Raw genomic sequence first — 25,546 nt, forward strand, 5'->3', positions numbered from 1 at the left:
CGGAGATGGACAAAACAACATTGCCAATGCTCTTCAACAACTAGCAGGTACCATGTAACAGTTGGCACCAGTCCATAGAAGAGCTCTAAGCCATCACAGTGGAGGCGGTAGTATAGCTGGGTCCCCCTGAGCTGCTAGAGCTCCCACACATAACACTGACAGGCCCTTAATGCCAGTTTTTAATGTAGAAGAAGTAGTACCACCAGCAACTCCAAATTTATTACGGAACAATGTTATGGCAATGTTTGATGAATGGGATTTGTTTTTGGACCCCATTAAACAAAATCTGACCTTTGTCCAGTATTTAAATCAAAAAAGAGAGACCAAGAGCACCTAACAAGGACCTAAAACATGCTATGAACAAACTAACTCTCCCCACCTTTGATTGCAGTGGTTAGACTTCCGTTAGAGCTTGGATTCACAAGCTTGATACCTATTTGACACTTAAGCCCGTGGCTGAAGCGGAAGCCATCAGATTTGTGACAATGCACCTTGAGGGAGCAGCATATGATTGGTGGCATCATGGATTAGTCACCCAGGATCATGGCCTCATAACTTCATATGAGATTTTCAGCTCCAAGCTGATTACTCGCTTTAACAGGAATGATATTGAAGTCTATTACAAGGATTTGGCTCAGTTTGGTTAAGGTACTTAAACCGAAAACTGTGGATGACACGATTAAGATCACCCATTATTTGGATTCACCTTCATCGATATTACAGCCCCTAAAGAAACCTTATAGAGGATCTACTTCAAGCCAAGGAAACAAAAACCAGCAAAAACCAAATCCTCCCAAATTGGATTTTGAAACTCGTTATGAACTCAGGAGGAAGAAATTGTGTTTCACTTGCAAGGAACCTTGGACCTCTAATCATAGATGCCTTAGTAAAGGCAAGATTCACTATGTTGAGGTTCTTTCCGAGGATGAAGGGGAGCAACAGGAAGGTGAAGATGTTGAGGACAGTGAGGAAGAAGAAGTTGAGCAGCCCCTTAAAGATAAAAAGAAGAAGGCCATTATGGAATAGCCCCCGGTTATAGCCACTCTTTTTAGTGATTGTCATCCTTTTAGAGTGAAGGGTGTGGTTAAGGGTCAGCGCATTGTTTTCCTTTTGGATATAGGAGCCTCCCATAATTTCATTAGTACACGGATGGTATCTAGGAGAGGTATGCAAACAATTGACATACTTGAGTTTGAGGTGAAGGTAGCAGGCAGTGAGGTTTTGAGATGTACAGAGAAAGTAGTCTGTCTTCAAATACAATTTGATGATTATCTTTTGGAGACTGATTTCTATGTTGTTGATTTGGATGGCTTGGATGCCATTCTGGGTAGATAGTGGTTAAGGACTCTTCGCAGGTACACTTTTGATCATGAGACCATGTAGTTGGAATTCTCACAGGGTGATTGGTTAGTAGTCCTAAAAGCTATACCAGAGAATGGACCTAGGTTGATAATAGCTCACCATTATGGAATAGCCCCCGGTTATAGCCACTTTTTTTAGTGATTGTCATCCGTTTAGAGTGAAGGGTGTGGTTAAGGGTCAGCGCATTGTTTGCCTTTTGGATATAGGAGCCTCCCATAATTTCATTAGTACACAGATGGTATCTAGGAGAGGTATGCAAACAGTTGACATACCTAAGTTTGAGGTGAAGGTAGCAGGCGGTGAGGTTTTGAGATGTACAAAGAAAGTAGTCAGTCTTCAAATACAGTTTGATGATTATCTTTTGGAGACTGATTTCTATGTTGTTGATTTGGATGGTTTGGATGCCATTCTGGGTAGATAGTGGTTAAGGACTCTCCGCAGGTATACTTTTGATCATGAGACCATGTAGTTGGAATTCTCACAGGGTGATTGGTTAGTAGTCCTAAAAGCTATACCAGATAATGGACCTAGGTTGATAATAGCTCACAGGATGGAAGCTATTTTGAGGCACGATGATATAGAATGGGCAATACAGTGTTTCATCTCTTCCAAGGAGACACAGGATGCAGGACAGCAGTACCATTGTGACATTTAGACAGTCCTAAACAAGCACAGGAGGGTGTTTGAGGATATACCTCTGGGAATTCCACCAGACAGAGGATTTGAGCATATCATTAAGCTAGAGGAGGGTGCCAAACCCATCATTACCACTCCTTATCATCACCCCAGGCACTATAAGAAAGAGATAGAGAAGAAGATCAAGGAACTTCTAAATATGGGACATATCAAATTCAGTTCTAGCTCCTTTGCCTCTTCAGTGGTGTTGGTTAAGAAGGACGGCACCCTTCGGATGTGTATAGATTACCGCGCTCTGAACAAGAGGACCATTAAAAACAAGTATCCGATTCCCCGCATTGATGAGTTATTGGATGAGCTTCATGGGGCTGTTTATTTTTTCAAGATAGATCTTCAATTAGGATACCACCAAATACAAGTCCGAGAGGAGGATGTGCATAAGACAGCTTTCAGATGCCACTACGGACACTACAAGTTCTTGGTGATGCCATTTGGGCTCACTAACGCACTAGCCACTTTCCAATCATGCATGAACCATATTTTCAAAAAACAGCGAAGTAAGAGTGTGGTGGTTTTCTTTGATGACATATTAATCTTTAGCAGAACTTGGGAAGAACATTTGCAGCACTTGGATGAGGGCCTTAGTCTCATTGAGGAACAATTTTTTATTCGCAAAAGAGTCTAAATGCGAATTTGGGTTAACCGAGATTCTCTATTTGGGTCATGTGATTGGTGTTGAGGGGGTTAAAGTACATCAAGAGAAGATACAGGCAATCCTGGATTGGCCACTATCGAGAGATGTATCTGAGTTGTGGGGTTTCCTTGGTCTTTGTTCCTATTACCGGCAATTCACCAAAGATTTTTACCAGGTAGTAGCACCCCATACCGATCTGACATGGAAAGGGGCATTTAGGTGGATAGAGGATTCAGAGGGAGCCTTTGATAAACTGAAATAGGTGATGAGTACATGTCCAATAATAAAACTTCCTAATTTTTCTAGACCCTTTCTTTTGGAGTATGATGCTTCTAGAAGCGGAATAGGGGCAATATTGATGCAGGATCGTCATCCCATAGCATTTGAGTGCAGGAAATTTAGGGGTAGTGAATTACTATATTCTACTTATGATAAAGAGATGTTAGCCATAATGCATGCCTTAGCCAAATTCAGGCAGTACTTGGTGGAAAGTAAATTTACAGTGAAGACCAATCATAACAGCTTACACTACTTCCTGGAATAGAAGGAATTGAATGAAAGACAACAGAAATGAGTCAGCAAGATCCAAGCTTACGATTTTGACATTCAGTACATCAAAGGGAAAAATAATATAGTTGTTGATGCTCTTCCCAAAGACCCCCAGTGCTAGAGTGTTGTGCCATGTCCGAGATTTCAGCAGATTGGAGATCCTAGCTATTAGTAGAGTATTCTAAAAAGTGCTCACGCTTGTCAAATTATGGATGGTATACTTCAGGATGAGTGGTACAAGGTAATGAATGGTGTTATATATTACAAAAATAGAATCTACGTAATACCCGAATCTAAACTGAAGGGGGATATTGTGCACACCATACACGATGCACCATCAGCAAGGCACCCAGGTTTTTTCAAAACCTACAGGCAAATTAGGGAGAGATTCTCTTGGAAGGGGCTAAAGGACGATGTATTGCAGCATGTTAAAGAGTGCCAGATGTGTCAGCAAAACAAGTCTGAACAAAGCTTTCGTGCAGGTTTACTTCAGCCTCTCCCTATTCTAGCTCAAAGGTGGGAGAATATCTCCATGGATTTTATCACAGGGCTGCCTAGGGTCCAGGGAAAAGATTGCATTTTTGTGGTAGTAGACAAACTAAGTTCACGCACTTATTCGCGATTGTCGCAGATTGGTCAGCCTCTCAAGTGGCTGAGTTGTTCTTCCGAAAGGTTTTTTGTTTCCATGGATTACCCAGGACTATTGTGAGTGACAGGGACAGTAGGTTTCTCAACACCTTTTGGTAGGAGATTTTTAGATTGACAGGTACAGAGTTAACTCCCAGCTTTAGCTATCACCCATAGATAGATGGTCAAACCGAAATAGTAAATAAATGGGTGGAAAGGTACTTGAGAAATCACATCGCAGGTCAGCAAAGAGCATGGGCTAAGTGGTTATATTTGGGGGAGTATTGCTATAACTCCACTTATCATATGTCTATTCGGATGACTCTTTTCCGCACCCTTTATGGTTACGAGCCTCTCTTTTTTATTAATTTAGCCTTAGAGGACAGCAGGGCGCTAGTGGCCAAAGACTGGATTTCGAATCAGCAGGACATCCTCAGAGCTCTCAGGGATAATATTCAATAGGCGCAGAACCAACAGAAGTTATATGCTGACCGGCATCGTACTAAGTGGAGTTTTGAGCTGGGTGATAGGGTTTTTCTTCATCTACAGCCATATAGACAGAGCTCCTTGAAGAAAAGTGGATCAGAGAAACTTAAGCCCAGATTTTACAAACCTTACTGCATCACCAAGAGGGTGGGAGAGGTTGCTTATGAGTCGTATTTTCCAGGTGACAGCCGAATCCTCAACGTATTTCATGTCTCCTACCTCAAGAAGGTTGTTGGCTATCAAATTGTGCCTTCAGAGAGTTTCACCTTGCTTGATGAGGGGGGTAAACTTATTTTGGTGTCGGAAGAGGTTATTGAAACTAGGGAAAGGAAGCTGCGTAACAGGACTGTTAGGGAATATCTGGTTCGTTGGAAAGACTTACCATATGAGGACGCCACCTAGGAAGGTGAGTCTATTCTGCAGCACCCAGCATTGAGATTGCTTGAGGGCAAGCAACCTGGGAAGGGAGGACTGTTATGTCCCCTTCTCTGCACTAGTGTTTTGGCGCCAAGTTAATCTATCTCCATATCCGGATAGATTAACGGCATTAGCTATCAGGATGCCTACCAGTCACATCGGAGATATTATCTTATGTACTTCAGTTATTTTATTAAAGTGTGTAGATAAAGTTACTTTATGTTATAAAGTCATTTACCTTATAAAGTGACTTAAGTGACTATAGAACAAATTTGTGTTTTATCCCACATTCCTTATTTCATTGTTTTTCCCTCACTTTGAGGTTATAAAAGCAACTTGCATTGGGATTTACACACAAGAATTTATGAACTCAAATATTCTAGAATTTTGGTTGCTTTGAAGTTACTAGGCAAACTCTAAGGATGAAACCCTCGAGTTGTGAGGAAAATTGAACATCACCCCCATCCTTCCTCTAGAAAAAGGTTATCAATATCAGGCAAAAATCGACAAGTTGAGTTGAACTATAAGTAAATGTATTCTATTATTTCTACAATGGATTAAAATAAGGCATTTAGAGTCCACTAGATTCACCATTGGGTAGTCGGCAGAAAGAAATGTCAAGCTTATGGCCATAGGTGGAAGAAGTTAACATTCTTGAAGTCTACATACCTTCTATGGACATTGTATGGACGAGTTGAAATCACTAGCTGGAGTGTTCAGTGAGGGATCATAAACCCAAGCAAACCCACGTCAAACTTTTGGGAGGTGTTGGAGCTGTCATTTCTAGTAGGATACAAAGGACATGACCACCAAAGAAAGCATGGGCTAAGGACGACGGGGTGAGCTCGACACTATTCATGAAAGCTTCAGACATTGCAGTTTGAGTTATACTCTCCACAAGTAAAAGCCGACTCCTGCCTTCAGCACTATACTTCCCATGGTTTTGAGACCATATCGTAGTCGGTAGCAAGTTAGACGGAAAACCAAGAGTGTTGACTAAGTGTATGTGTGGAGCAAAACCAAAGGATTTCAGCTGCATTATCCTTGCATGGGAGTGAGCAAATACTGTCTATGATACAAGAGGAGATGCAGGTTACGCTTGTATGAAATGCACATAGAAAAAGGATTGACTAAGGATCACTCCATATCAACCCATTCTTTTTGTCTATAAACATGTGAAGTTTGATATACTTCTAGCCGCCAACTTACTATACAGTTGGGTTTTTTGAAGATGTTAGGGAGTAGACGTTCTTGGTGACAGGTCAGAGTATGGGAAGAAGTGAGGTGGAACCAGTCTGCCATTGAGATATTCTCCAGCTTGACTGTATGTACATCTTTGTCAAATCTTTCTAATATTGCATTACTCATTGGAAATGTTCTCAGAAGTTAAGTATTCAGTTACCAGATTGGCAATTTTATTACTCTTGTTGCAATATTAATGTATTGGTGACCATTTAGAAACCTGATGAAAAGATTCAAATTCTTGGTTGTTTAGCAATCTCCAGTATATCATTTTCTGCTAGTAACTTTTACAACAATGCTAAGTATTAATTGTACCAAGCTAGACTTCTTGACATGTGTTTGACAAAATTATCAGTTACAGTTTCAGAACTCTGCCATTAAAATTAGTCAAGATTACTACAGCTAATTTGAAGAAGTGTAGGTTCATGCAAGCAAGTTTGGTTTTTCTAGGGTTTGTCATTTCTGCAAATGGTGTCAAGATGGATCCAGAGAAAGTTCGGGCCATTCTTGAATGGGTAGTCCACGTAGTATCACCAAGGTGAGAAGCTTTCATGGCTTGGCTACTTTCTATAGAAAGTTCATTCATAATTTCAGCAGCATTGTAACACCTGTGACAGACTGCACTAAGGGTCGAGAGTTTTCATGGACCAAAGAGGTTGAAGAGAGTTTCCAATACCTAAAGAAGAAAGTCACTGAAGCTCCAATATTAGCCCTACCAAATTTTGATAAAGTGTTTGAAGTGGACTGTGATGCCTCACATGTGGGCATTGGTGCTGTACTCAGCCAAGAAGGTAAGCCCATTGCCTTTTTTAGTGAAAAATTGAATGATGTGCGAAAGAAATATTCTACATATGATATGGAATTCCATGCAATTGTGCAAGCTTTGAGGCATTGGAAGCATTATTTAGTAGCCAAAGAATTTGTGTTGTTTACGGACCATTTTGCTCTGAAATACTTGAACACAAAATAAATTGAACACTAGACATGCAAAGTGGGTCTCTTTCCTACAGGAATTTACCTTTGTTCTAAAGCATAAATCAGGGAAACAGAATCAAGTTGCAAATGCCTTGAGCAGGTGAGTTGTTCTACTGACCATCATGGAAACAGAGGTGGTTGGCTTCGATGCCATCAAAGGCTTGTATGAATCTGATAGTGATTTTTGGGAAGTTGTTGATCAGTTAAAGAATCCAGTACCAAGGTATGCAGACACTATTCAAGGTGAGTATCTAATGCAATATGGTTACTTATTTAAGGGGAAGCAGTTGTGTGTTCATGTAGACTCAATGCGGAAAATATTATTAGAGAATTTCATAGCAGTGGTATGGCTGGGCTTTTTGGGAAGGATAAGACAATAGCTTTGGTGGTAGATAAGTACTATTGGCCAAAGATGAAGTGAGATATCACTAGGTTTGTGGAAAGGTGTTGAATTTGTCAAGTAGCCAAAGGGCACTCTCAAAACACTGGATTGTTCATGCCATTACCAGTACTAGTAGGACCGTGGATAGACTTGAGTATGGATTTTGTATTGGGATTGCCACATACACAACGAGGTAATGACTCTATCTTTGTAGTTGTGGATAGATTCTCAAAAATGGCTCATTTCATTGCTTGTAAGAAAACCAATGATGCTACTAGGGTGGCTGAGTTATTTTTTTCTGAAATAGTGAGATTGCTTGGGGCTCCAAAAACGATCACCTTTGATTGAGATACTAAGTTCTTGAGTCATTTCTGGAGGAGCTTATGGAAGAAGATAGGAACAAAGTTACAGTTCAATAGTGCTTACCATCCACAACCTAATGGACAGACAGAAGTTATCAATCGCAGTTTGGGTAATCTGTTGCAATGTATTGTTGGAGAGAAGCCCAAACAATGGGATTTGGCATTGCCCCAGGCTGAATTTGCTTATAACAGCTCAGTGAACAAGTCAATTGGTAAGTCACCATTTTAGGTTGTTTATGGTCGTAATCCTCAAGGTGTTCTCGATTTGGTGCAGCTTCCCTTGGGTGATAGAGTAAGTGATGATGGAGAAGCCTTTGCAAAGCAGCTCTACCAGTTGCAGGAAGATGTGAGACAAAAGTTGCAGGACAGCAATGAGCGGTACAAAGCTTCCACAGATGCTACTCGAAGGTATCAGGTTTTTAGTGCAGGTGATCTAGTGATGGTTTATCTCAGAAAGGAAAGGTTTCCTACCGGGACTTATCATAAATTGAAATATAAGAAGATTGGGCCCTACAAGATTTTGAAGAAGATTAATGATAATGGCTATGAGGTAGAGCTCCAATGGTCTTGATATAGCTCCAATATTTAATATTTCTGATTTATATACTTTCCATGGTGATGGTGCCTTTGTTGAAATGGAGGATGTGGTAGACTGGACACACACCATGAGGGAAAAATTTGCACAGATTCTAGACAAGAAGACTGTTTAGACTTGCCAGGGTGACTACAACAGATATCTCGTGCAGTGGGAAGGGTTGGCACTGACAAATAGCACCTGGATTACAGAATGGGATTTGCAGAAGCTAGATGAACCTAAATGGAAGCAGTGTGAGGACCAGAACTTGCAAGAGCTGCGTTCTTTTCAAGTAGGGGAGAATGATGCAGGGGCATCCAGGGGTCAAGGCTATTGACTCAAATGTGGGTTTTGGTCAAAATTTACTTTCGGGGGTCATAACTTTTTGCTCGGATGTGGGTTTTGCTGAAATTTTATAGGCAGTTGCATGAGGAGTTATTTGGATAGCCAATTGAGCTCGGCTTGATAGGTGGCCATTTCAACATTTTTTCGGGAGCCTGAAATATCATTTGACCTCCGAAATTGGCTTTTTGTGTTTTTCCAATTTTTTTAGAAAGTTGTTTTTGTAATAAATCCGAAATCAGTTTTTTTGATTCCGTTGATTAGTTGGCAATTCATCTTGCCTTAGGGGATTTTCTTGGGAAAAAATGGGATTCGTAGGATGGGTTTTAAAAATTACCAAAAATGGAAAAAAAATCGTTTTTCCCGAAAAACTACCAAATATGGTAATTTTCGGAATTGTAATAAGTAGGTGTTTTATCTCATGGATAGGCAGAGTAGAGTTGCGAGAGTATAATAAAAGATTATGGCATTTTGAAACTTCTGTGTTGTGATTTTTTGATTTATTCTTTGAAGAGTTAAGGGTTACATCATATATTTGGCTAGTTAACAAATATTTAGTTGAATAATTAATAGTATTACTATAATACTAGATTAATAATAAATAGAAGAATAATTAGTTTAAATAATAATAGACATTATTAATAATGAATATGATAATAAGTTTTTTTACGAGTCAATCCCTCTGTTATGAATCAATGAGTTCACATTGGGGGACCCCATCCCCATGGTTGTAGGGGCAAGTGCTAACACATTATCACCTAGATTTGTTTCATGTTAATATTACATTCTCCTCCTTATCGCTCTGGTTAACTTAGTATCTCCTTATCTCTCCTCGACTCCATATCCCTCTATGACCCTTTTCTCTCCATCAATTAGATTAATGAATCTCCTTATATCTCCCCTATTCATCATCTAGAACCCCTTATCTTTTCATTTATTTCCCTTATGTCTCCCAAACCACTTCCTCCACGATGACACGATATCCCAACATGTCTTTGTGAATCTATGCATGCATTTTTATCATGTCAATATCTCTGCTCAGGTATATGTGTCAACCTTTTGTCAGCAATGCCCAATAGTAATTGCTAGTGAAGCGCCATAAACTACATCTACGCCAATACCAATATCATGTGCCTATGAATGTCATTTTACCTCTAACCATTCTTGACCATCATTCTTGCTATTTTCAACTATGGGTGGGCAAGAATCGAACCCCTAGCTGCTTTTTCAATGGGGCTTCTGACTTGCTAAGCAATATGTTATAGATTTTTGTTACAATATTGTTTAACTACATAATATGTTATAAATATTTCTAATTGAGGGGATTTAGATACAATGCATATTTTGTTTACTTAGTAAGGAAAATATTTTATGTTTTAACATTTAAATGTAAATGATTCAAGGTACTTTTCTCATTACTGTTTGTCGAAATAATTATTATATTATTACTACAATTATTATTCAAAGAACTTAAACTTATGCTTTACACTTTACGACTTCAAGATTCTCATAGTATTGCTACAATTTACAAAAATTTCAACTTCAATATAAAAATATTGTTGCAGGAACATGATGCATCTGTGTCCTCTTGTTTACTATAAGATGGTATTTCTTTTTGTATTTGTCTTGGATACTCTTTAAGTTCCTTTCTAATATTTTACATTATGTATTGATAGTCCCATTGACTACTCACTTGTCATCTGTGGACACATTAATGTGATTTCTTTCATTTGAAAGCTTGACATGGACGTTCTCTGCTAGAAACCTGGATCATCTAAATGAGTCCACTTCTCATGAATCTACTGAATTTTCATTATTGCTGGAAAACTTTTTCTGTTAAAAGGACTAATTTTGGTTTTGAGGAGATTCAGATGAAAGTAAACCTGCAGTGGATCTAGTTTATCAAGCATACCCTTCTGCTTCTGACTATCTTTTTGATAATGAGAATTTCAGGTTCAGATTCTGAAAGGTTACCCACTGCTCATACTTGTTTCAATCATCTGCTGCTTCCTGAGTATCAAAATAAAGAAAAGGTATGTTTAAATTTTAAAGAAATGTATATTTAAGGATCTCTTTTAATGTCTATCAAGGTCGAATTAGTCTATACAGTCCTTTGTTTATCTTTCCCATCCTTTGAATAATACTGAAACATATGCATAAATAATGTCCTATTTTACAGCTTAAGGAGAGATTATTGACAGCGATCAACAATTCACAAGGTTTTGGGCTCATGTAATTGAATTGAATTGTTTTAAAGTTTGAAGTCCAAAATCTACCTGTTGTCTGTTATCACTCTGTAAATATATGAACAACAAAAATCAACAAATAACTGTCTTTAAATTGTGTTATTTGCTTTTAGAAAATAACTGAAATGTATAACATCAATTGCAAAATGGTATCAAATCAAAGTAAAATGCTATCCATAGAGTTCTTCTATTGCACAGTTCAAGGGAACAAATATGTTGGTTATTTGAGATGCAATTCATCAGTTCTATTGTTTGGCTGGAAAATTCTTGTAATTGTTCTCCTAAACAATCCATGAGTGAACCCTTCTCTTAGTGAACAGATTTGCACTTCAAAAAGATTAACACACAATGACTTACAATGCCCAAATAGAAGTACAAATGCAACTAACAGTTGGATAAGATATACAATAATTATCTCCCCTCTGAATTGTCCTGAGTACAGCTCCCCGTGTGAGATTTCCAATGAATTCACAAAACTACTTATGGAGATGCTTCTAACCTGAAAGTAAATAAGGCACACAGACATCTACCCATAAACATGGGATAGATGCAAAAGAACTAAACAACTGAAAACAAACAATAAATGGCACAAAGACCATTTATCCGACCTTTACATTATAGAGAAAACAAAGAGAGAAAGGTGTGTCAATTCTTCCAAGTACACGAATAACCAGGGCTCAAAGACCGAGAGATAAACACATTCATGATCAAATGAGACAGAATAACATTCAGAGAAAACTGAATTGATTCCCAGATTAATCTCAATCGGAAAACAAGCGTCCAGACTCAAAGACCTTATACAAAAATTTCCCTTCTCCGAACATACAAAAAGATACTACGGATCCTATTGCCTCTGCACTCATAAATTAAAATTTGAAATTAAAAATATTTGGCTCTCCCTCTCTTCATTACAATGAAATCAAAACCAATATCCCTTCCTCCTGTAGCACAAAAGACCTTTGGAAAGACATGGAACCCTCGTTTTGACTTACTGTTGCATATTTATTCTCTCCTCTCATCAGTTTCTTCCTTCATGAAAATGAAAGGTTGATTAATCTTTTTGAATCTAAAACTAAGGCTGATGAGATATATTATTTAGTTTTGTGAGCCTCATTTTATAGGAAGTGAAGAATTCTAATGGGTTATTGGCCTCTCCTTTGAAGACAAGTGTCAGTAAACACTAACTGACACATAATTTTGAGATAACAATCATCCTGAAAAGAATATAAGCATAATAAAATTCCAGGAGATCTGCACCAATTTTGGATATTACCCAATAATATGGTTTCTTTATTCTGAATTGGAAAAGTTTGAAACTGTTGCATTACTGTCGAAAAGGTTACCTTTAGGCTTTTAGTTTTAGCAACTGTCAAATATTAAATGTAATGTCCCCATTTTAGCAGTTGACCAAGTGTGTGTGCGTTAGCCTTGTTCTACATGGTCCCGAGGGCTAACGAAGGGTTTAATGGGATCTTGGAGTGTTTTGACCTAGTCATTTCCAGTTTGGGCCAAAACGAAGTTGATTTACTCAGTTTCAGGCATACTTACTATTTTTAGTAAGTCGGCAGGACACAGTGCAGGTCAATTTTGGTGATTGGATTCGATACTCCTCGGTGAGAGCTTTCCGATGAGCTATCACTCGCATTATTCGGAGTCCGATTGCTAATACATTTTAATGCCTGAAGTTTTATTAAAGTAACGTCTAATATAATTGTAAAATATTAAAGTGTTACTTTAATATTTATTTTATGGTGATGTGTACCCAAGGGAGACATAAGGGGTATTTTAATATATGTTTTATATTACACATCTTTATCCCACATTGCCCATATGAGTTGAGCGGACCCGTGGGAATAGAATAAAAGGAAGCATTTGTAGCTTCATTAGACAGGTTGAATATGAGAAGAAATTGGTGTGTGAGTTGCAGCTTTGTTCTTGGCATTTGAGGATGTCTATCCTCTCTTGTAACATTCTAGACGTCATTCCCTTGGGGTTTGGCCTTTGGAATTCTTTCTTATTGGCTTCATTATCAGGCAGTTTAGTGGCATTTCCGGCTACAGGCAGATTTGATATTTTGCTCATATCTTCTTCACTACTTGTCCGACGCTTATGCCGCTTGAAGGGAATGGTATTATGAAGGTAGTGGACTGATTGGAGGACAAAGTATTGTAGCAGCAAGTTTGTAAGCATGGGCTGGAGTATTATGACAATATTGCTGAAGTAATTAGTGAGTTGATAAATCTGCCATGTATTTGGTTTTATGAATTCTGAAAATAACATTTTATTAACAGCAGTTCATTTCCACTTTGCATATTATTGTAGTTTCTTTCTTGTTTATGTTGTATGATACCAATTCCATGCACGAAACACAACAAACAAATAAACGTTTGATTTTCAGAGTTATAAGGGGTTTTAAGAAGTTGAATGCAAACTGTTTGACATAATTCCTTTCAGCAATTTGGTTTAGTTAGTTGGGACATCCAAGGGTGTCCATTACATTAAATCTCATAGTTTCTGTAGAGGTTTTCAGGATTGCCATAAAATAACGTTCTTCTACACAGATAGGGAGGGATTTGTATTATTGGAACTCGAATACGATAGAACCAAGGCCAGCATTTTGGTGTTTATCCACTTCATTTTTCTTCAGTCAGAAAGAAACACTTGACTCCTACAACTGTGATGTTCGCGGGTTCATACTAGAGCTCTTGCTATTTGTAGTCAAACAACATCGTATATGAGTACTGAATCATTAGTGACTCCATTATTTCATTTATCACTTTCAAATCCTGATGCAGTACTAAGGTTGTGGTTCGCCCTGTAAGGGATGGCTCACGTTTTAGCTTTGTGTCAACTTTCTATTACGATACACATTATAAAGAATGGTTCCTCGGCATCCAAATGGATTCAAGTTCAGACCTGTTATGTGGGATGGGACATGTTTTAGCATCGAAACACCATTTGATGTTGTGCAATTAAATATTCCCGACTGTGTTGAAGGAAGCTTAGATTTGAAATATTCCACTTGGAGTAAAGTCACGGGCTCTGTATTTGATCTGCCATCGCAATGGACAGTTTCACCATCCACAATATTTCCTTTCCCTACTGTCACCACAAATCTGGATGTCGTCATTTAGCGTTGACATCTTGTTGGATCTTTTGCATCGGCTGACTGATTGTTATGGTGACACCGCCCCTTTGTCAAGCAATTCATGGGCATTTTGGAAATACACTTGCCTCTGATTCGAAAAACTCAACCTTTCCCAATACTCTAATCAACAAATTTCAATGTTTAAAGGGGCAGCATCATCAAGCTTTTTGGCTTTATAGACATCACTTCAGATGCTTTTGATAGGTATTGCAGGGGAAAACGAGCATTTCCTAGTTCTAGAAGAAGGTATTGTATTTGATCTATTTTGACTTTGAGGAGCACCATATGATTGAAAAATCTGCTTATCATATCATGCACTCTTTCTGAGACAGCTTCCCTATACTCATCGGGCCTGGACATTCTGTCGAACAATTCACATACTTTGTCTATGCTTTGCCAACCTATTCACTTGAATTGATGCAGATCGCATACTTACATCTTAGAAACCCAATGCTTACAAAGGTTGAGATCTTCTCTTTTCTCCTTTGTTTTTACTACATCTCCATTATTAGAGATCACAAACGTTTGGAAAAGACCCTGCGAGATGCATGATTTTGGTCTACATCCCATTTCTGATGCAGCCAACAACATAGCATCTCTGTTTTTCGGGTACAATCAATCAAAGCTGATCGGGTGGTAAAAATGGTGATAACTTTTCATTAAGCAGTCAAAGTTTCCTTGCGTCAAGCACTTCATGGGCTAACTACATGGGCAAGATCATACATACAGTACCATGCCTATCACGTTTGAAGTATAGGCACAAATGTGATGCCAATCCATTTTCTTTTACCCTCGAGGATACTCAAACCTCAACCTGCGATGCTTCTGGCTTGTTTGTGTCAGTGTCTGGTCAAACAACATGCACCTTTCCCATGTGCTCATTACTTGAGTTCAAACGATAATGGCTGATGGCATCCTTTATTTTGACCAAGAACAAATTGGCAACATGATGAGCCTGTGAATGCAAATTAAGCTCGTTAAAGGATCAAACTCAGCCCTGTATCCTTAGTGCATTCTGTCAAACAGTTCATGAGATATTAATATTTGGACTTGGTTCCATAGCTCTATAAGATGGGGATGACTTGATTCCATGTACAAGCTCCCAAACACTTGATATTATTTCCAAATGAATACTTTAATTCTCTCATTATTCCCTTGACCCCATTATCGTTCATATTGTTCATTATTGTTGAAACATACTGAGCGCGAAATGAACTGCTCTGAACCCTCTGACAAACCTGTAATCTAAACTTGAAGTTTGAACCTCAACCTTATTGAGCTTGTGGAAAACTGCATGCACTGGTTTGAGCTATCACAAACTAGCATGAACCCATTGAACTATATTGAACCGGTTTGAAACTGGGGTTCCTTATTGAACTATTCTGATCCTGAAAGTACCTTGCCTGAACCAAAATTAACTATACTGCATCATAATGAACCATCTTACCTTTGTTCCAAGAAGTTTGAGATATATGCTCTTTATTATCAGTAACATACATTTTGTGAGGCAAAATGTTTATCTAAACAAGACATGAATGAATGAATAAATGTGATTTTTATGACGTCTACGAGACCACAGCAGTCTATGGGTTCTGCAGCTTGTGCTGGGTAGATATCATATTTCTTTCCATTTCCAATCTTCTGATATGGATCTTAACCAATAAATCCACTGTTTGCTTGATCCTGTCAACCTCAAACAAACTTATGCATGTTGACCGCCTTTTGTATGAAATCATAATAAGTTCGGATGTCATCGTAATTTGTGCACTCGGATAGAAAATGTCATTCTATTTCGATAGCTCCCCTCCTACAAAACATGCATATTCTCTCCTCCGAGACCTCCTTGGGCCTCTTCCATCTACTCGTCTCACATTTGAGGTGATGGGATCTAGTCCTCAACTGAGCCAATGCCAACTTGCCTTACCTTTAATAGCAGCCCCAAGGTACGCTTTCTCGCCATGATCCCTGGTTGGGTTGAATTTTTTAATGTAATAAGCCTTTTTTCTGCCAATTTTATTATTCCACACGGCACTTTGAAACTTTTCCCTAACAAACTCTTTTATGCCCGCATTATCATTTGGACACTCCTGCACCTTGATGTTCCATTTATCCATCCATTCAATGTTTTGCTTCATCCATGTTTTCTTCCTACAGTTAAGAGTTTCTTCTTTCACAATTTTTGGCCATCGATGGTCATGCATGTTTTCCGTCCTTTTTAAGTAGCTAATTAATCGAATTAACACTAAAGCCTCTATCGGAAAAGTGTCGGCTTCTGACAAAAGAATTTCATAGGGAACAGAAGATTTGACTCTGAGATTGCTTGTGATTAAGTGTTTTTGAATTCTCTCTATTTGCCTCCATCCACATTTTGACATGCTACACCCCCACACCTCGTAGCCATAAAGAACCACTGGTGTGACCATCAAACCAAAGAGAGTCCTTGTAGCTTTCCAATTCCATAGTTCCACTCTCCTGCATCTATTCTGAAGCAGAAATGAAGCTTTCCAACCACCTTGAATCCCCTTTTCGCTCTACAAGTCTCCCTGTTGAGTTTATGATGAAAGTTAATCCCAAGGTACTTGTATTCTTTCATAATTTCCAATGAGCTACCTTCAAAAAGGAATGTAGGATTTTCTCTTTAGAGAGAAAATCATTACTTCGGTTTTGGAGATATTCACCTACATCCCAACTTCTTGGCAAAAAATTTCCAACGTCCCTAAATGATCTCTTAATCCTTGAGTCATTTTTGCTATCAAAATAAGGTCATGTGCATACAAAAGAAGCTTCATCACATACCCTGCTAATTGAACACCCTCCCCCTCCGTGTTATCTAACCAATTTCCTAGTTTATCGATGTATAGCCTGAACAAGGTAGGGGATAAAGGCCATCCCTGCTTGACACCAATGTCACTCCCAAAACATTTGGACATCCCGTCACTAGTTCTAATTTTGGCTCTGACTTTGTCATATAATCTATGCACCACTGCTCTATCTTCATCTAGGATGCCTAATTCTTTCATTTTGTTCCATAGCTTGTCTCTAAGTAGAGTGTCAAAGGCTTTCTTGAAGTCAACAAAACAGCAATAAGCTTCTTCCCCCTAGCTGTCTCACACTTTTCTCTATTATGTGCCGAAGGGTGATGCAATGCTCAATGGTGGAGTGTTTGGATCTGAAACCTACTTGCCCTCTTTCTCTTTAACCTTCATTTTCTACCCATTTGTTGATTCTACATTCAATCATGCTCCCAAAATGTTTTCCAAGAAGTGGGTTAACCATAATAGTGCAGTAGTTTGATGGGTTGTTGATATCGCTGCTCTTAAAAAGTGGGATAACCACACTAGTAGTCCAATCTTCTCAAGCAACGCGGTTGAAAATATCCTTTATATGAGGTGCAATAATTTCCGCTCCCCATTTTATGAATTCAGTTTGCATCCCATCAATGTCACTCACTTTACCATTTGCCAATCAACACATGGATGCGGTTTGAGGGATGGCAAAAATAAAATTCAGATTTTGGGAAAAGCATTTAAAATAATATTTAAACAGTAACAACCTTAAATATATATGCTAACTTTATCATTTTGTAGAGTGGTTTTCTTTCAAAATGGAAATCCTCCCTCAACCCACTATAAATTTGTAACAAATCATGTATGCTATCTCTATGGTTCTCATTTGGGGCCATCCCCACCATACATGTTTTGAGAACATCTCCACCCATCTTTTTTTTCCTCTAAATGAACTAAAGAAAAATTCATGGTTCAAATAGGAGGTAGTAACATTAAATTTGTTGGAGTTGTGATGTTCCCAATCAAAACCTAAACATAAAACATTGACCATCTTTATTCTAACACTTCAAACAATGAATGATGACGAGTCATTGAGAAAGCATTGATGAAGTGAATAAGGCATCAATCCATTTGTGGGCAAGATAAGAAGTTTTCCAATTGAAGAAAGATAAACAACAGAACATGTGAACTATTGTGATCCCATATTTGTGATCTTCAGCAATGGGTAATTTTGAGTATCTAGCAATTAAGAGGTTGACATTGTTGGGTGGATATTTTGCAACTGACAATTTTGGATAAAATCCAGTCGCAAAATAGGATGACCAGCCACAGTATGTGAGACAGAGTCTCTCCTACCTTAAAGGGAAGGCTCCCCCTTCTCACCGTTCTTTGGATCAATTCAAAGTAAACAAGAAGTTGACAGTTTTGGTAATGGGCAAGATGAAACCTCAACCTACACTTCTATCTAAAGTTGTAAACGGTGATATGGATAAACCAACACTAACTCAAAGGCTAGTTGAAAGTGTACCATTTTGGCTTTAAATCATGTTTTAACCTATTCTATAAGGATAACCTCTACCATTGGGGCACAAAGACTTCTAGGAGGGAATTCTAACTATTTTTCGTGAATGTGAGATGGTAATACAAGCTACAGTCAAAGCTCCTAATCTATCCATTGCCACAACCACTCCGAGTCAAAGCTTCGGCTCCGATTGCTTCTTAAATCACTATGCACTATTACTAAACACACAATAATAACATGAATCAAAGACAATAGGCACAAATTACAGTCAAAGCTTCTAATTTACTCTATTAAAATTGCTTCCAATCAAAACATGAATTGTTTCTTTTATTCACTTTTCTCCCAAATTTGTACTACACAATCAAAGTTATGCTTGCACAAGTTTGGTAGAGCTTTCTTGTATACAACAAAAGATGATTTTTACAATGAGGGGGCACTCCTTTATATAGGCAAAGAAGTTGAGAAAAAGATGGAGGAAAAAGTGGGAGCAACTCAACCAACTTTGACCCACTCTAACTAATGAGAGAAATTATTGGGTTACATGCAACTCACATTACATGTAATTACACATTTTCATGTAATACATCCTCTTCAATTACAAACATGAACTAAGAAGAAAAAAGACAGAAAAGAATTGAAACAATCCTAGGGATTGTTTTGAAGAGCCTTGTACTTGGCAATGTCATCCCGGATGATAACAAGATCGGGAGTTCATGTATTTCGTGCCACTGCATTTACCTTGATAACCATGGTGTTACGTCTTTTGATAACCTCTAACTCTCTTTGATGAATTCTCCATTGTCATTTTAAAACTCGATGTAATCAAGCATTTCTTGCTCAAGTTCTCATGAATTCTCCTTTCTGTAGATTGGCACATTCTGGAATCTCTGATACTTTGAAAACCTTCTTGATGGTGTCTAGATGTAAATTTGGAATAAATCAACACCTTTAACTTTTTTTTTTTTATTTTTTGAAACAAAGTGCTTGGCACATTCCATCACAAACTTGGGTTCTCGGACAACCATTGGAAAAATGGAAACAAGAATTATTTCTTCTTTGATTCGAAGCACGCCTTTTTTGCTAGATGTCTTCATTCTTTATAGAAATTATGGCATAACTTGACTTGTTGCAACATGAAAGTTTCAATGGGATTTAATCCATGAAAGCTTTGAGATTTGAGTTACAATGAGGAATCCATGAGGAGTGGGTATTTGAAGTATGGATTAGATACTAATGAAACATGTATGATAGTTGAAAATGAATCGGAAAGCATATGTATTTGGATAGAAAGGGCCAAAGTCAGACTTGGAATGATGGATATGCTTTGAAACATGAAAGTGGAACAAATGAGAATGTGTGTGAATGAAGACTCTTGACATTAAAAAGTGACTTGGGCTTTCAAGATGTCATTGCATGGAAAGTGGATTACATGTATATGCAACATGTAATGAAGAATGGAAAGTGAGATAACATGTGAATGCAGATGGAGAATGAACTTACATCTAAGTGCGTATGAAAGATGAGATGCGAAGTGTGTAATGACACAAGAAGTGGAAAAACATGTATTAGCTCATGGAGGCATAAGTGCATATTGAAAGAATAAATGCAATGTGTCTTGAGGCGAAGTGAGCTTTTATAGATGAATCTGAGGAAAGGTGAAGTCCAAGTACATGGGAAAACATGCACATGACATTTTTTAACCTTTTAAAAAGTGACTTTTAGTCAAAAACAAGTTTTAGAAATTTAGTTACACGTAAGACTTTTCATGTAATCATGTTGTGTGATTGAATATGGAAAGTGAGATGAATGAATATGGAAGTGGAAAATGAGATTACATGCACGTGCAGATGATGAATGAGATGAAATACATGTAATCGCATTTGACGAATGAGATGCGAAATGATGTGACGTGGAAAGATGAAAATGGAATGTGATGATGCTCTTGCATGAAATGGAAGATGAAGTGAAGTGAAACATAACTAAGTTTTTGGGAAAGAACTTGCAACTTCTCCAAAATGGAGAAAAATCGAAAAACAAACATACAAAAACAAAACCTCAAAAGAAAAATATACCTTTGGCAAAAGACTCAAACATATCAACAAGCAAGTCACTTCAATATACAATTTCGAATTTGGAGTTTGAGAAAAAACCAAAAACATGAAAATGAACTAATTCATCATTTTTAGAGGAAAAATACACTTTCCATGGCAACAAATTCAACAAGTGTAAATCATCAAGTTAAAATGTGCATAAAATTAACAAGATAATCACAAATTTATTATCAAGAAGGAAAATGTCCACTTACCTGATGATTATGTGTCAAAAATGGAGTGAAAAGCTCCAATATTGAAAAATCCCCTAACAAACTTAGATCTTTTCAAACTTTGCAAAAGGATTCCATAGTGGGCAACAAATGAGGCGTTTTTTATGGACAATGCCAAAAACATGCCCTGGAATCCCTCAAACTCCCAACGTTTTTGCTAAAAAATGAAACAAAAGCCTGTTTTTGGTAAAAATGTGATTCCTAAAGGGCATAACATGAATCGTTTTTTTACCATAGAATGCAAAAATGTGCCTTCCAATATCATCTAGGATGATTAAAACTTCAAAACAACTCCTTATTGGACAAAAACATGCATTTTGGAGGCCCAAATTTGGGCATTCTTCCTCAAAACGTGATTTCTAATGGAGCTGAACACACATTTTTTACCAAAAAAACCAAAGTTTTTGTATGGAGAGGATTAGATTTGCAAAAACATCCCTAAAGGAGAAGATTTGAAGAAATTTCATGAAATAAATCAAGCAAAAACACCAAAAACATGTTCTTGAGAGCCAACTGTATGAATTTTTCCCAAAAGCAGGTTTTGGAAGGGCAAGAGCATGTGCTTTAATGCAAAGGCACCTTTTGGAGGTGTGTGCATATATTAAAAACATGCTATGAAGCAAAACAAACCTTTTGGAGACCATTATGGGTTTTATAATGGGCTCTTCCAAGGCAAAAATGCACATTTTGGGTGCAGAAGCATGTTTTAAAAATGTGTTTTTTGCCCAAAAACAAGTTTGGGAAGTGCAAATACATGTCTTTAGTGAAAAGCTTAGCTTTTTGGTGTAAAGATATTTAAGTTACATGCATCTTCATCTCAATGCAAAAGCTCACTTTTTTTGTGCATATGCATATAACACATGTAGCTCATCTTTTTGATGTCATTGCACATTTTAAGTGAGTTTACATGAAATGATATCAAAAAGGTCCACCATTAAATGATTTTGCACTTTAAGTTGAGTTTTACATGCAATGGCATGAAAAAGGTTCACTTTAAGTGATTTTTACATGTAATGACATTAAAAAGTTCCATTTGAAGTGATTTTTACATGCTAAAGTGATTTTATTAAGTACATATCAATTTAATTTTAATAAAATTTTATTTAAGTGGGACATAAATTATATTTATATATCATATTAATAATATAACATGTAAATATCATTTAATAAGTAATATCTACTAGAGCATTTGATTTAAATGTCAAAAATTAAATTGAACTACATAGTTAATATAGTCACTTAAGTGAAAAATCAAAAGCAACTCAACTTAAAAATATAACATAAAGTGCACTATAGTTAATTTAAGTGAAAATTTAAATGATAAAGTAACTTAAAAACATAACATAAAGTGAATTTAAATTATATTTTACAAAAAGTGAATATTAAATTAAAAATATAACATGATATTTTTAATTTGTATTGTTGCATTGAAAAGGTCCACTTTTTGGGCACTAAAATGGTCATATCTTTTGACTAACAATTCAGATTAAGCCCTAAGATAGATCAAATCGAAGGGAAAATCAAAAGCAATGACATGAGAAAAATCAAATGACTAAAAATCAAGAAATGCACACTTAAAAAATGAAGAAAAGGACGACGAAGGCCTCAAAAATCAAGCATAGGTTTGACAAATAGAAAAACGAAAAAGACTTGACGAAAACCTTCAGTAAAAGAATTTGCTACATGAATTGGAGTTGATTGATCTATCAACATTAAACAATCAAATAACAAATTCAACTTAAAAGAAATATGAAACTAGGTTGAAAAAATTTCGTACTGTTACCTACATGTTGTGGTGACAAAATGCAGGACAGTAGTCAGCTCTTTCTAATGAATCTTACTCGTTCATTACTCATTCACTAGTTCTCTAAGTGCCTTCATCCACTCCATTGGGCTATAGAGTCAGGCGACCAAAAACAAAAGCTAATCCAACATTATTAAAGCAAAGCAAATCTAATAAAACATAAATGTGCAAAGCACATTTATTGAAAACAAAGGAAAACCTATCGAATTAAAATTAGCGAAAAATGCAAATTTTAGACGAAACCATTTACAGGTTCAACAAAATAGCTACCTTTTTTGAGTAGCTTGCAGTACCTTGCATGTTCATATGCAACTTCATATTGATGGAACACAAACAATTGGAGCAATGATGTCAGTGCCTAATGTAGCACCTCTTGGAAGAAATAGAAGAATTCACCTTTTTGAGATGAATCGTGTGTACTGCTGCTCCAAGAAAGGTTCATGAATTGAAATTGCTCCTCCAGAACTGAACATTCTTCTTTGACGTCTTCTTGAGTGGTATTTTCATGTTCAGGTACATGTGGAATCTCTAACTTTCCACTAACTTCCAACAAAACAAGATGTCGGATTGGACATCCCTTTGATTGAACAAATTCTAAATTTTTTTTTCTGACTGCAATTTTCTTGACTGGTTCATCAATCACCAACACCTCAGAATGATCAAGAAAACTTTGCTCGTGTGATTTTAGTGATGACATGATTGCACTGCCTAGCTCAACATATTGCTCACAAACTTCTAACTTGCAAAAGTCTTTATTGTTTATGAGAAATTCTTTTTCAAGCTCTGGGGTAAAACATTTATGCAAAGTGTTACCAAGTTCATGACCTTGAGACACAAACACATCATTTTCAGTGTGATTAGAACTTGCTTGCATGTCCACTTTAATGACATGATAATTTTGAACATTGAAAGAAATTTTTTCCTTCTCATCTTTTCATCACGGGCATTCTAAGACTGCAAGCACTAGATATGAGAGTCATTTACTATGTCTTCTTCCTTTTCTTAGAAGAGAATAGTAAGATCACTAGCTTCAAACACGGGGGGTGTCACTGCTACCTTTGCTAAGGGTGCTTCAATTGCAAGCTTCTTAGATGGTGAAGCTAACTTTTGTTGATTCCCAACAATAGAACTATGAAGAAAAGTTGGAAGAGGCCTCCTTGGTACATCTTCACGAGGAACAAAGAACATACCTTGAGCTATTTTCTTTTTGAGGGCAAGTAACTCATTGGCTAATCTTTGTACTATATGATTTGCCCTTGTGCTAGAAGAAGGTGAATTGTAAGAATAGTGACTTTATTCAAATTCACTTGCTTCAATTCTTCTTTAAACAGCAAGAATAAGATCATCTTCAATTTCAGTCACCAATGCCTATGCAACTGCAAAATTAGTTGGGGCTTCTCTCCTTAATAGAAAATTGACTTTAGGAATTTGAGCATTGACAAAGAAACACTTCAGATTGGTAGTTGTAGGTTGAGCAGCAACTGGAATTCTTTTGTGTCAATTTGTTGAAATGAGCAACAAATTCACACATAGGTGTGTGAGATGAAAACTTCAACTGAGCAAGTTGGGCTAATAATGCATGAGTATCTTCAAGAGGCTTGAACCTTTCCTCAAACTTGGTTATGAGAGTAGCCCAGTTTGTGATTGTACGAAGTGGTAAATGGTAAAACTAATTAGCAGCCACGCCCTGTATAGTTTCCACAAACAACCTTACAGAAATGTCCTCATATGTAATAGCATGAACACCGTATGCAATGTAGAAAGCAGCAATATGCTCATCAAGATGATGTTCATCACCAAAGAACTTGGAAAAGTTTCTTTCATGAGCCATCGAGAAGATCATGTAAAGGTAGGGCTAGATTCAGTGGTCCAAAAGCATTTCCCCAAGGACCTTGGGCCATTTACATGTCCTTGGTAAATGCGTGAAACAATTAAAATGAATATTTACAATGAAAAAGGACACAAGTATGCATCAAAAGAAAGAATAAGGCTCTCAAATGTGCAACATGTCCCCAACAAAGTCGCCAAAAAATTATTGCTGGATATTTTGCAACCGACAGTTTTGGGTAAAATCCAGTCGCAAAATAGGATGACCAGCCACAATGGGTAAGACAGAGTCTCCTACCTTAAAGGGAAGGCTCCCCCTTTTCACGGTTCCTTGGATCAACTCAAGGTAAACAAGAAGTTGATAGTTTTTGTAAGGGGTGTTACCAATATTCTTTTCTCTTAGCTTTCAAAAACGAATCCACTTACCCACAGAGCGAGTAATGGGCAAGATGAAATCTCAAACTACACTTCTATCTAAAGTTGTAAATGGTGATACCAATAAACCAACACTACCTCAAAGGTTAGCTAAAAGTGTACCAGTTTGGCTCTAAGTCTTGTTTTAACCTATTCTATAAGAATAACCTCTACCATTGGGGCACAAAAACTTCCAAAAGTAGGAAATTCTAACTATTTTTCATGAATGTGAGATGGTAATACAAATTACAATCAAAACTCCTTGTCTATGTATTGCCACAACTGCTCTCAGATAAAGCTTTGACTTCAATTGCTTCTTGAATCACTATGCTCTATTATTGAACACACAATAATAACATGAATCAAAGACAATAGGCACAAATTGTAGTCAAAGCTTCTAATTTACTTTATTACAATTGCTTCCAATCATAGCTTTGAATTTATGAATTGCTTCTTTTATTTATTTTTCTCCCAAATTCATACTACACAATCAAAGTTATATTTGCACAAGTTTGGCAGAACTTTCTTGTATACACCAAAAGATGATTTTTACAATGAGGGGGCATTCCTTTATATAGACAAAGGAGTTGACAAAAAGATGGAGGAAAACTTTGACCTAGTCTAATTAATGAGAGAAATTATTGGGTTACATGCAACTCATGTTAGATGTAATTACACATTTTTCATGTAATACATCTTCAATTACAAACATGAAGTAAGAAGAAAGATGGAAAAGAATTGAAACAATCCTAGGGATTGTTCTAAAGAGCCTTGTACTTCGCAATGTCATCCCAGATGATAACAGGATCAAGAGTTCTTGCATTTTGT

General features: G+C 37.1%; 1 protein-coding gene across 7 annotated transcripts in view; it reads left to right on the forward strand.

Moving 5' to 3' along the window:
• Nucleotides 1-11,071, forward strand: part of LOC149575791 (uncharacterized) — a 315,107-nt gene extending 304,036 nt beyond the window's left edge. For all 7 annotated transcript variants that reach the window (XR_016360237.1, XR_016360238.1, XM_089815588.1 and 4 more), the window contains 2 exons: nt 10,602-10,681; nt 10,828-11,071. Coding sequence is in view for 5 of the 7 variants with exons in the window: in XM_089815588.1 (XP_089671714.1) it covers nt 10,602-10,681; nt 10,828-10,884 (137 nt within the window). In the remaining 2 variants the exon portion in view is untranslated. The remainder of the gene's footprint in view (nt 1-10,601; nt 10,682-10,827) is intronic.
• Nucleotides 11,072-25,546: the final 14,475 nt, after the last annotated feature.

The sequence above is a fragment of the Cupressus sempervirens genome, chromosome 2 (assembly GCF_028749045.1).
Source record: "Cupressus sempervirens isolate cs-2001-9-10 chromosome 2, ASM2874904v1, whole genome shotgun sequence".
NCBI classification, from domain to species: domain Eukaryota; kingdom Viridiplantae; phylum Streptophyta; class Pinopsida; order Cupressales; family Cupressaceae; genus Cupressus; species Cupressus sempervirens.